The sequence below is a fragment of the Pelophylax lessonae genome (genome assembly GCF_965119305.1).
Source record: "Pelophylax lessonae genome assembly, chromosome: 1".
NCBI lineage: Eukaryota > Metazoa > Chordata > Amphibia > Anura > Ranidae > Pelophylax > Pelophylax lessonae.
The window spans coordinates 296,392,485-296,405,742 of NC_138768.1; the positions used below are offsets into that span (position 1 = coordinate 296,392,485).

At 42.2% G+C, this 13,258-nt stretch overlaps 1 protein-coding gene across 1 annotated transcript in view; it reads right to left on the reverse strand.

Annotated features, from left to right (window-relative positions):
* SGSM1 (small G protein signaling modulator 1) overlaps positions 1–13,258 on the reverse strand; it is a 458,328-nt gene that overhangs the window by 14,295 nt on the left and 430,775 nt on the right. Inside the window, exons 21-23 of the mRNA XM_082258183.1 lie at positions 8,907–8,989; positions 6,054–6,163; positions 3,605–3,701 (exon numbers count right to left, since the gene is read on the reverse strand). Coding sequence (XP_082114309.1) covers positions 3,605–3,701; positions 6,054–6,163; positions 8,907–8,989 — 290 coding nt within the window. The remainder of the gene's footprint in view (positions 1–3,604; positions 3,702–6,053; positions 6,164–8,906; positions 8,990–13,258) is intronic.

Genomic DNA, 13,258 nt, shown 5'->3' on the forward strand with positions numbered 1-13,258 from the left:
CCATCTGATTAGCTGTGGCCAATCACAACAATACACACTGAATACACATTTTCATTCAGTGAAAATGTTTGCCTATAGCAGTGAAATTCACTGATATAAGCAATCATAGTGTGTAAGTGTTTTTTTGTAACTGTTAACAGTCAGTGTCCCTGATCATCCACACACCAGTTATATGATGAAACTGTACTGTACTGTACTACACTGGTGACAGTATGTAAAAATAAAAATGTAAATTTCTTAATTTTCCCAAAATAATTGTGACAAAAATTGCAACTTCAAAAAACATGCCATGCCTCTTACTAAATACCTTGGCATGTCTACTTTCCAAAAGGGGTAATTTGGGGAATATCTCAAGAAATGAGATAGGCCATCAGTACATCAAGATTGATCAATTTTCAGATTTATATACCATAGTTTGTGGATAGTTTGTGTATTACTTTCCTACAGACTAAATAATATACACTGATTTGGGTTATTTTAACCAAAGAAATGTTGCAAAATACAGTGCGACCTAACTTTATGAACAAAGATCCTTTATTTGCCAAATTTTACAACAGAAACAAAGAAAAAATAGATTTTTGTCTTACGGTAAAATTAATTTCTCTGATGTTTATTGACGGATACAGCTCTTAATCTTCTTGACCATAGGGTTATACTGCCCCCTACAGGAGTAGGCAGAGAAAAAGCTTAAACACGCCTATGGGCCAGTCCCTGGGGGTATAATCCCACTTCCTGCTATAGGTATTCAGTTTTGCAACAAGCAGTGTCAGAAGGAAAAAACCCAACTCCATAGAGGGGCGGGTGCTGTGTCCATCAATGAACATCAGAGAAATGGATTTTACGTTAAGACAAAAATCCCATTTTCTCTTTCGTTTATTGACGGACACATCTCTTCATCTTCTTAACCATAGGGGTGTGCAAAAGCAGTGTCAAACATGAGGGGTGGGAACAGCAGAAAAAAACAAACTTCCCCAAGGCTAAACATAGAAGCATCTGCAGATGCCAATACATCCACTGTATAAAACTTTGTGAATGTGTGTACAGACGACCAGGTAGCCGCCTGCAAACCTGCATCACTGACGCCCGATGCCGGATGGCTCAGGAGGTACTAAGTGCCCGAGTAGAGTTCGCCTTGACAGGGAAAGGAGGAACCTGACCCTCAATAGAATAAGCCTGAACCACAGTCTGTCTGATCCCTCTGGAAATGGTTGCAGCAGAAGCAGCCAGCCCCTTGTGAGGTCCATCCGTGAGGACAAATAGTGAGTCTGATTTCCTAAAAGACTCCGTAGCTGCCAGATACACCCTTATTGCACGAACAACATCCAGAAAGTGCAAGGCATATTAGCTAGACCTGTAAAGGCCGGGGACTCCTCAACTGGAATGAAGGTAGCTCAATTTGACTTGGAAACTGGAACCGTCCACCTGTAACGCAGTTAATCATCATAAAGATACCGCAAGCAAAAACACTTAGCAACCACTGCGTTTTGGACAACCCCACTGTTTGTGACAATGTTCAAGGTAAGTGCAAAGAGGAACGCCCTTAACGCTTTGGAGGGCCCGTAGGTGCTGAAAAGAACCGGTGCCTCCGAGGCTGCATCAGCCGCAACCTCCATTTTTAAAGTTTCAAGTACTGACACAAACAGTGCATCCGCCAGCGCAGCTAGAGGAGCAGAGAATCATCCTCACTATCTGAGCACTCAGGGTGCATGGACACAAACTCAGTAGGGTCGCTTTATACTAAGCTCATCCTGAAAAACATAATCAGAGGAGACCGCCGACTGTGATCCCGTAAAGGGGACACTGGCCAAGAGCCCACAGTGGATCACCTATTGGACCCCGCAAAAAAACAAGGGGGTCGTCCTTTGAGCCCTCCATAGAGGACAAAATAGGACATAGCCCCCTTAAAAGGGGGCCACCCGCCGTGACGCGGAAGCGCAGGCAGGGTACCCTCACTAAAATAGGGAAGGTGTCCCACACAATATTGGCGGCAATGCTGTCATTAAAAAAATTAAGCGCCCCCACAGAACTACCCCTTCCAAGGGAGGTGCCAAGCTGACCACAGGGCCTAGCAGGCCACAAGTCGCAAGCCGCGGCCTCAATTTTTGTGGCGGTCCCGTCACAATTGCAGGGATCCTCAGCCCCGCAGGTGCCCAAAAGAAGAGTGGGGGCTTCAGCTACACACACTGAGGCCACCCCCTAACATCAGCATGTGACGTGGACGCAGGGCCACACCCTACATTTTTGGAAGCGCCCAGCTGCCAGGGCATGAGCCTTTAGCAGAGTCGACCACACAGGGGCAGCGGGGGGGGGAGGCGGATGCCCAAACTGGTATCAGCCACCCTCACAGGGGCCGCCTCACATGGTTTCCAGTGAGTAGGCAGCAAAGCCGCGGCCTAAATTTTTGGCCGGACCTGGCTACGTACCCACGGATGTTAAAACATCGGCTCCTCCAGCCCAACAACCGCTGCAGGGAGCCCAGAGGACATCCCTGCCCTAGTCACCAACCCCCAGGGTGGCAGGGTACCCTGCTCAATCCCCCGTTGTGTCCTAGGAAAACCCGGTCAGCAGCAACTTCAACCAGCCCCCCTTAAGAGCCTTTGGCAACAGCTAACTCATAACCTCACCCAGGGAAAGGGCGGGGGATATGTGAGGGGCCCAAGGACCCACAGTGACTGAAATTTTAGAGGGGCTGGGGGGAGGGGGGAGGATGGGAACCCGGGGGTCCAAACATCCCAGGGAAGGGCCCACGTCCACCCCAAAACCCTCCAGGGGTAGCAGGGGGACAGCTACTTACCACACCAGGGACAGGGTGGGCACCTCTCCAGACAGGACATCGCTCCATCGTAACGTGGGTGCTGTCGACCAGGAGGAAACGCTGTGACTCAGACCAAAGCCAGTTTGTATGCGCCCTTGTTAGACGTTTAACTCGCAGGCCAGCCCCTGTCCAGTGGGGCTATGTCACGGCCGACCTAGCGCGGAGCTGCGGTCTGCATGCGTTTGCTGGCAGAACTGGGAGGACCCTAAGGATCTATATTATCCAGTTTGTCGCCCAGTCCAGCACTCGATTGTAGTTCTCACAGGAACAAAATAATAAACAGAGGAACAAATTCCATGTAAAAAGAAAAAAATTGCCAGGACCAGAGATTCCAGCAAGGAACTAGGTCCTTACCCTGACTAGGCAGAAAAAAACTGAATACCTATAGCAGGAAGTGGGACTATACCTCAAGGGACTGCCCCATAGGCGTGTTCAAGCTTTTTCTCTGCCTAGCGTCCTTCTCCTGTAGGGGGCAGTATAACCCTATGGTCAAGAAGATGAAGAGCTGTGTCCATCAATGAAGGCAAGAGAAAACAAGTTTTGTTTTTCAAAATGTTTCTGCCTTTTTTTTTTGTTTATTTAGCAAAAAATAAAAACCTCAGCGGTAATTAAATACCACCAAAAGAAAGCTCTATTTATGTGATAAAAAATGATAAAAATATCATATAGGTGCGCATGTTGCATGATCGCGCAATTGCCGTTCAAAATGTGACAGTGGTAAAAAAATGAAATTTGACCAGGGCAGGAAGGGAGTGAAAATATCCAGTATTGAAGTGGTTAATTCCTCACCTCGTTTGAAGTCCAGGAGGAACCAGCGGTAACAGAAGTAGAAGTGAGTGTAATCACCATTTTGGTGCATGAGCTCAAAAAGCTCAGAATCCAGAATCTGAAATGGAAAATATGTAAAACTAAAAAGACTGTGGTTATCAGTGTGCAGAAAAACTGTCATTTACACAATAAAGTTATAACAGTAAACCGACTGAGGTTCCAATACTTGGACCGTCTGTTTACAATTCTTTATATTGTAGTGCCCCTTTTACAGAGTTCTACTGTTTCAGACATCTCCATCACTGGAACAGGAGAGATGAAGGAAAAGCTCTAGTGGGGACACTGACATCTATATAAAACTGACAGGGTTTCTAGCCCAGTAAAAGCTAGAAGAGTGTTGAGACACACCCTTTAACACTGACAGGGGTGCTTACAATGGTCAGCTTTTATTCATTTATGTAAAACCTTGATCTCAAAAGGAAAAAAAAAACCTCTTATAACTGCTTTAAATGTGTTAGCTGGATTTCTGCTTAAATTAGTTAGTCCATCTAAATTTGCTAGTACATCTAACACCACCCTCTCTCCAGACTTCTAAAGTTGCTGTCCAATCATGGTGTCTCTATTACTCCTAAAAAGAGTGGAACCACCCTAAGGCAGGAAGCATATTACTGGCCAGATAATCAGGTGAAAAGTAAAGTGATAAAAGCCTAGGAAGAAAACAAATGCAGCTATTACATTTAAGGACTGGTAAACAGCAATGTAATACATTCTTGTTTTTGGGTATAATACAGATGTTTTTTAAATTCAAAAGTATGCAGTTAAGGACTGACTTTTATCACACTTTTCCCAATCTGCATTTCATTTATGTCAGTGACTGAGAAAGCATTAAAGTATAACAACCAAACAATATAGCATTTTCAGAAGCAGGTCAGTGTTGACAGTCCCTCTAATGGCTCACTTTATTCATACATTTGTTTTGTTTACCTGTCTCTCCTGTTAGAACATTATGGTGCATGAAGGAGTTGCTGCTGAGGGAAGGAAAATCTTAAAGGAGAAGTACAGCCAAAGCTCTCGCTGAAGCCCGCTGTTGGTCGTCACTGAGCCGGTTGAGGCTCTAAAAAGATTGCACCCATATGGTCGGGATCTGGCCACATCCCTGGACCGGCAACAAGCTTAGTCTCTCAGCGAGCCACTAAGATCCTGAGCCGGCCGCTCCCACCCCCTCCACAGCCCAGTGCTCCAGTGAGTGCCTGGGGGGCAGAGCAGAGAGCTGATGACTGACAGTCACCAGCTCTCTGCTCAGGGAGCTCTGAGACCCAAGTGATCAGTGATTCTCTTTGTTTATGAGTGGGCTTGGCAGCTGTGTTTGCATTAATGTACCCTCTCTGCAATGCGCAGGCAGATCTTCATTATCAATTGTAACTAGATTTGAACACGGTTTGTCTTAACAAGGGATCAAAGGTGCAGAGGCTGGGCTTCTTGCAGTATTGTTAATGAGGACAGACTTGGGACAGGCTCATTCTAACACTGTTTTGCAGTCAGCCATGACATCTCCCTCTGAGAAACATCTAAAAGGTAGGAAAAAAAATTAAAATGTTTTTTAGGCAAGATTTGTAAACGGGAACACAAACATATAGTAGGGTCAAATTTGACTTTAGGGATAGCCAGTTAACTCTACAGACAGGTGCATTGAAGTGAGTATTTGTTTGTTTTTTTTCCCCTAAATATTTTTTGGGTATTCAAAAATAATACAAAACATAATATGGACATTAATCTATAATGGTTGGAATTTAAATGCCAGTCTAGGGACCGGAAAAGAATATTTTTTTTTTTATATTGGGGATACTGAATTTACACACCAGTTTAAATCTAGTTAGCATTTCAATGATAATAAACGTAATTTCTTTTCATTTGAAATGATGGCAGTCAAGATTATTTAGAATGGATCAGGCAAAGGAGTTGGGAATTTTTGCATATAGTATATGTCCAGACAGTATGTTTTTCTCATTTATAATGATGCAGCCTAACCAGGTGAAATCCCATTCACTCTGGGCTATCAGGTCTACTAGAGGTTTAAAATTAAAATTATACAAATCTTCAGCATTTGCAGCCAAAATTAATTCATGGTAATTTAAGATACTGGGTTTGATTTACCAAAGGCAAACAAACTGTGCAGTTGCACTCATTTTCCCCAGAGCTTAGTAAATATGGTAAAACTCTGCTGATTTCCAGCATCCAAATCATCCAAGCAAAGGTGGGCATAGTTGCTGTCTTGAAGGAAGTCTCTGACAGCCCTTTTTTAGTATTACCGCCATCAATTTGGAAGATTATGGCCCTGGGAGGAGAGGGGGAGAGTTCCTAATGACAGTAAGTTACGCCCTGTGTGGATTTTTCTTTTTTCTATTTTAGCTACTCTTAGGCTTTAATTTTTCTTGGTATTTGAACGTTTATCACAAAACCCTAAACTTACCTGGATTAGAGATCTCATATTGGCAAAGTGCGTATCCATGGCACCACCGTGAGGAAAATTCTGGTTCATCCTTTTCATGAGTTCAGTGAAACAACTGAAGGCTAGGGCCTCTGTGGAACAGTGAATCATAGTAGGTACAGTGAACAGTAACAGTTACAGTGTATTAATTTCTCAATCTGCACATTACTTAATCTCTTGTACAAGAAATTGCCAGTGGCAACACACATTGCAACCTGATTGTGCATTTTCGCTTAGAATTTTCAACAGCTATGTAAAGTCAGGGTCTACCTGCTAAAAAAACTGAACAGGTTGTTTAGTAAGGCTTGCACCCTACACAGCTGTTGGTAAAACCAGTCATAATAAGTTTATAAAGTGGGTGGCCAGCTTTATTGTAAACAAGAAAAGCGTATCTCTTCCTTTAATGGTGTTGCTTTTTTAAAGCTGACCCCAGGATTCTGCATGAGGTTGCATTTTGTCCTATCTTCCTTTAGATATTGTCACATTAGTTTGCCTGAAGTTACTGTGAGAAGCACCATTGCACTTGTGCTGATGTTACTGTCTTTATACTCAGGGGATATAAGATTCTAAATGTCTACTTTCAGAGGTATTCAACTAGGGTTGAATGCGGGGTGGGGTTTGTTGGTTTGAGGGTTTCTACAACTGAATTGTTAACTGTACTTGTGTGTTTTTGTTTCATGTACAATATTTGTACTGTTTTTTAACTTGCGAAATCCAATAAACAGAATTTTCCAAAAAGCTGACCTCTGGGCACATAACAATTAATTTAAAAGTACTCTTCAATAATCACAAAGGATAAAAATCCTCTTGCACCAAATGCTTTTTTAACCAGTTCCCACTCAGCCCAATTCTGACATTTCTCTCCTACATGTAAAAAATCTGTATTTTTTTGTTAGAAAGTCAGGTTTTTTTAGCAAGACCCTAGAGAATAAAATGGCGATCATTGCAATTTATGTCACACGGTATTTACGCAGTGATTTTTTTAACACAATTTGTTTAGAAAAAATACACTTTAATAAATTTTCACGAAAAAAAACACAATATATAACCCATTTTTTGTAAGGTATAAAAGATGATGTTACATCAAGTAAATAGACACCTAACACGTCACGGTTTTAAACTGCGCAAATTCGTGGAATGGCACCAAACCATGGTACCTAAAAGTCTCCAAAGGCGACGCTTTAAAAATGTTTACAGGTTACCAGTTTAATAATAACAGAGGAGGTCTAGCACTAAAATTATTGCTCTCGTTCACGGCAATACTTCACATGTGTGGTGCGAACACCGTTTACATACTGTATGTGGGAGGTATATATTACATATGCGTTTGCTTCTGCCAGCGTGCACGACGGGACTCTTAAAAAAAAAAAAATATATATATATATATATATATATATATATATATTATTTTTAAACTGTCCCTTTCATTTTTTTTTGATAACTTTTTTTTTTTATCACAAGAAATGTAAACATCCCTTGTGATAGAAATAAGGTATGACAAGTCCCTTTATAAGACCCTATATATCTCTATATAAAGCATGCGATAAAAAAACAAAACATTGATCTCTGCTTTCTAGGGGAAAAATATCGGCAGTGTTTACATCTGGCAGAGCCAGAACTGTTGTCATGATGTCGCTTCAGGTCTCAGTGAGCACCGGAGGCACAGAGCAGAGAACAGTGACCCACAAGTCACCACACTGTGCTCAGAGCAGACTCGAGAACTGAGCGATCAGTGGTCACATGATCGCTCATTTCTCTGGTTTAGAGCCGGAGGGGGACAGCTGCAGCATATAACTGATGTTACAGTAGATGGGTTTTTAGGATTCCCACACTTCTTTACGTTTTGGAATCCTGGAGAATAACAATGTATCACTGTGGCTGCGCCAGAGTCCATCTTAATTGAACCATAGACCTTAGTAGTGAATGGCTTTGTAAACACGAAGGATGTTTGTGTATACCCAAATATTTACCATGGCCATCTGGACAGCAACATTTAAGCTCCTGCAAAACAACAATGTTGGCATCTGGCCCATCACATATGGCATTACGATTTTGGCACATTGTTGCTCTGTACTACAGAAGCTGCGTAGCTTAACACACATCAGAGACAACTGTTAAAAGACAACATTAAAAATGTACGTAAACGCTAAATCTAGGTTTCAGTGTGTTTGACATCATGTCTCACTGAAAGAATATTTCTTAAGCAAATATTTTTTTTGTCAATTGCTTGCAAAGTTTCCTACCTCAAAATCCTTCAAATAACAGCATTTCCTGTTCCAGCATGACAATGGCAAGCACAGCCTCCTAAATAGCTACATTGTCAGTGTGCCACGCATGCTTCTTTGGTTGGCCATTGCTCTACTGCAAGCCTTTTACAGACATGATTGGCAGCCCGACAGTCAACTGAATTTCTTTGAATATGACTCTCAGAGCTGGGTCTGCTAATGTCTGACGGGTAATACTCAGTCAAATGCCTTACCTTATAATGAAAACATATGTTGCTCCCAGCTCCTCAGTGTGCATACCAATATGACATAGCAGCTTGTATTTGTTTACATTACTCCTAATTTTTGATCCCTTTTTTCAATGCTGTAGTGCACTATGTTTAATTTAAACGTACATTTCTTTATTAAGATAACATAGAATACACTAATTTTAGTCCCTGGTTTAAGTTTTATCTTAGGCTGTTAAAAGTGGTAGCCTAGTAGAACTAGTACAACTTCTAGAATTAGAATGAGGTCTAGAACTAGAATAAAGGCTATCTGTTAAAAACTGATATAGTTTTACAGTAACAGTTAAAATGGGTAGTTAAGAAATATAAAGAATGTGTCATACCATCATCTAGTATTACCAAGAGTGGAGCCAGCAGATCACACATCCCTTGCACATATCCAATCTCAATGTGCTGCCACACATAGCTGAGAAAAAAAGTTCAAAAACAAGGATAACATTAGCAGGACAACTGGCAAGCAGCAACAAATCACTAGGTATTGATTTATGAAATCATCAACATTCACTAAGCCTCAATTTACCTTAAATATCCAGTCAGGTGCATGAAAATAACTATTTTTTTTTAAATTTATCAGAACCAGTTTGGGTACTTTATTTATTACAGGTACCTATATTGCACTGTCAATTTACGCAGCACTTTACATGCATACTGTGCATTCACATCAGTCCCTGCCATTAAGGAGCTTATAATGTAAGATCCTAACTCACATTCACCCGTACACATACTAGGGCCAATTTAGACAGGAGCCAATTAACTAACCAGCTTATCTGTGGAGTGTGGGAGCAAAGCGGAGTAACTATACTTGGGATTCAAACCAACGACCCAAAGGCTTCATGTACACCCTTGCCTACATTTACTGTGGCAGCGGGAAAATGCAAAAGCGTTTTGTGTTTTCTTGCAGCTGGCAGTCAAAATGTTCCTATCCTGAATGCAATTCTTCAGCGTTCAGGAAAGGGAGGTTGAAGCTCACCTAACCACAGCAGCTCCTTAACTCTGCTAAAAGTGCATATTGACACATAGGCTTTTATGGTATTGAGTTTAGGAGCTTTGGCAAAAAAAATGGCAAAAACTCCTAAACTCACGTTTAGGAGCTGCTGGTGTATAGGAAGCCTAATGTTATAAGTAGAGGTGCGGATCTTCACTGGTCTCACGATTCAATTACGATTATCCTGTCAACGATTCGATTTGATTCCGTGATGCATTACGATTACTATAAAAGACAAGAGAAGGACGCACCGACCTAGTACAATACCATGAAACATTTATTGGAAAATTGTTAAAACCACATCTTACATTATACTCACAAGAGTATGCTATATAAAAGCATAAAACCAAAGGATTCCTTTGACAATCCAGAGACCGTAGGACCATATTCCTTAATTAGGACAAGCAAACTTGAAGGTGTCCATATAGATAATGCTAACGCGTTTCGAGGGAGAACACGCGTTTCAAGGGAGAACCCATCTGATGGCTCTGAGGAAGAGGGGTCTCCCTCGAAACGCGTTAGCCTTATCTATATGGACACCTTTTGTTCTGCGGTCTCTGGATAGTCAAAATAATCCTTTGGTTTTATGCTTTTATATAGCATACTCTTGTGAGTATAATGTATGACGTGGTTTTAACAATTTTCAATAAATGTTTTATGATATTGCACTAGGTCGGTGCGCCCTTCTCTTGTCTTTTATGCTTTCAGTTTTTGTGGATACCCATCATCCTGGGAGGGCAGCAAGACTTCAGATACCAACAATTTAGCCAAATAAACCAATGCCTCTACCTTATCTCTGATCTTTCATCACTGTCACAGTCACATGCCCTCTGGCTGGCCTTTCTCCTCCTCCCCCTCCTGCCGGCCGGAGTGCAGGGAGACTGACTGACGGTGATGAAAGATCGAGATAATAAGGTAGAGGCATCAGTTTACATTAACCCTTACACACTGTAGGAAGGGGTCCCTGAAACAGAGGCACTGACAATGATTTCTTTTAACTTCATAGTGCATTGGCAGGGCTGTCCTGGGTGAGGCAGGAAGAGCCGGGATGACGTCATCCATGCATTGATGCGGCCATTCCTCAGCATCGAATCTGAATCATTCAAGGCTGCATCGCGATTCAGTGATGCTACCATTCATTTCAACAACCCTAGTTAATAGGCAGAAGTGCTAACCAATAAAGGATTTGTTTCCTAAATTAGGCTCTAAATGTACACAGACACATACATTTAACTTTTACCTATATGAACCTAGTTTAAAAATAAAAAAAATGCAGAATTCAAATCAAAGTATAAAACTGCTCCTAGAAACCAAACATCACTTTCTAGGGCCTAACTGTTGTACCCATCTATTTTATTCTATTATGATATTGTTAGGTACTAAGATATTGACATTGTATTTGACAAGGCATTTATCCTGTTTTCCGATCATAATTTTTTACGATATGCGATCAAACTGGGGGTGTCATTAACATTTAATTGACACCCCTGCATATCGCATATGGCAGTGTGAACTGCCAGATGTGCGGATGCGATGCGGGATCACGCTGCATATTCGCAGCGTTCCCGCATCGCACAAGTGTGAACCTCTCCTGAAGAAATTACACTTTGCTACAATGTAAAGGAGTGAGTGTGCAGCTTGTATAACTCAAAATAACTCAACACACAGCCATTAATGTCTAAACCGCTGGCAACAAAAGTGAGTACACCCCTAAGTGAAATTGTTCAAATTGGGCCCAATTATCCATTTTGCCTCCCCAATGTCATGTGACTCGTTAGTGTTACAAGGTCTCAGGTGTGAATGGGGAACAGGTGCGTTAAATTTGGTGTTATCGCTCTCATACTGGTCACTGGAAGTTCAACATGGCAGCTCATGCTAAAGAACTCTCTGAGGATTAAAAAAAAAAAAGAATTGTTGCTCTACATAAAGATGGTCTAGGCTATAAGAAGATTGCCAAAACCCTGAAACTGAGCTGCAGCACGGTGGCCAAGACCATACATCAGTTTAACAGGACAGGTTCCACTCAGAACAGGCCTCGCTATAGTCGACCAAAGGAGTTGAGTGCCCGTGCTCAGCGTCATCCAGACATATCCAGAGGTTGTCTTTGGGAAATAGACGTAGGAGTGCTGCTAGCATTGCTGCAGAGGTTGAAGGGTCAGCCTGTCAGTGCTCAGACCATACACCGCACATTGCTTCAAATTGGTCTGCATGGCATGTCATCCCAGAAGGAAACCTCTTCTAAAGATGATACACAAGAAAGCTCGCAAACAGTTTGCTGAAGACAAGCAGACTAAGGACATGGATTACTGGAACCATGTCCTGTGGTCTGATATGACCAAGATAAACTTATTTGGTTCAGATTGTGTCAAGCATGTGTGGCGGCAACCAGGTGAGTACAAAGACAAGTGTGTCTTGCCTACAGTCAAGCATGGTGGTGGGAGTGTCATGGTCTGAGGCTGCATAAGTGCAGCCGCCACTGGGGAGCTACAGTTCATTGAGGGAACCATGAATGCCAACATGTACTGTGACATACTGAAGTAGAGCATGATCCCCTCCCATCGGAGACTGGGCCGCAGGGCAGCATTTCAGCATGATAAACACACCTTCAAGATGACCACTGCCTTGCTAGCTGAGGGTAAATGTGAAGCATTTGCCAAGCATGTCTCTAGACCTAAACCCTATTGAGCATCTGTGGGGCATCAAACGGAAGGTGGAGGAGCGCAAGGTCTCTAAAATCCACCAGCTCTGTGATGTCATCATGGAGGAGTGGAAGAGGACTACCGTGGCAACCTGTGAAGCTCTAGTGAAATAAATGCCCAAGAGGGTTAAGGCAGTGCTGGAAAATAATGGTGGCCACACAAAATATTGACACTTTGTGCCCAATTTGGACATTGTCACTTAGGGGTGTACTCCCTTTTGTTGCCAGCTGTTTAGACAATAATAGGTGTGTGTTGAGTTATTTTGAGGGGACAGCAAATTTACACTGTTATACAAGCTGTACACTCACTACTTTACATTGTAGGAAAGTGTAATTTCTTTGGTGTTGTCACATGAAAAGATATAATAAAATATTTACAAAAATGTTAGGGGTGTACTCATTTTTGTGAGATACTGTATATATATATATTTATAGTATGCAGTGTATACTAGCACATAAAGACTTAAACTGCCCAGGGCCCTTTTTTTTTTTTTATTTATGAGGCATTGCTGTCACGTGACAGAAATGCCTCTCTGTTCATGCTAGGGTGACTGCTGAGTGTGTATTTTTCGGCCTGGTGACATTTAGGAAGTGATGTGCCTGCTCCTCTATAGCTGCATCACATTCCTGTCTAGAACTTTCATTATTAGGATTGTGCATCCCCACTCATGAGATCAGTGTAAATATTTGCCAGCACACCACAGATCTTCAGATGAAGTCTGAAACGTTTTTTACTGAGGAGAGATCAAATCACAGCAAGAGTGCAATGTTTCCAAGCTGCGCAGGACCCCTTGGTCAGGCATATGTTCACTGGATTATATCTGTGTAAGCCATGGAGCAATGATACTCAGACTGTTTTCAGGTGTCTGTTACTTGGTAATGCATTTCGGGCAGGGGCACTGCCCTAGGCAAAGGGGCCAATAGGGGACCTCAAGAGAGGCTCAACACATGTCATACAGGGGCAGTATATTAGGTGACACCTGTCCTGTCCC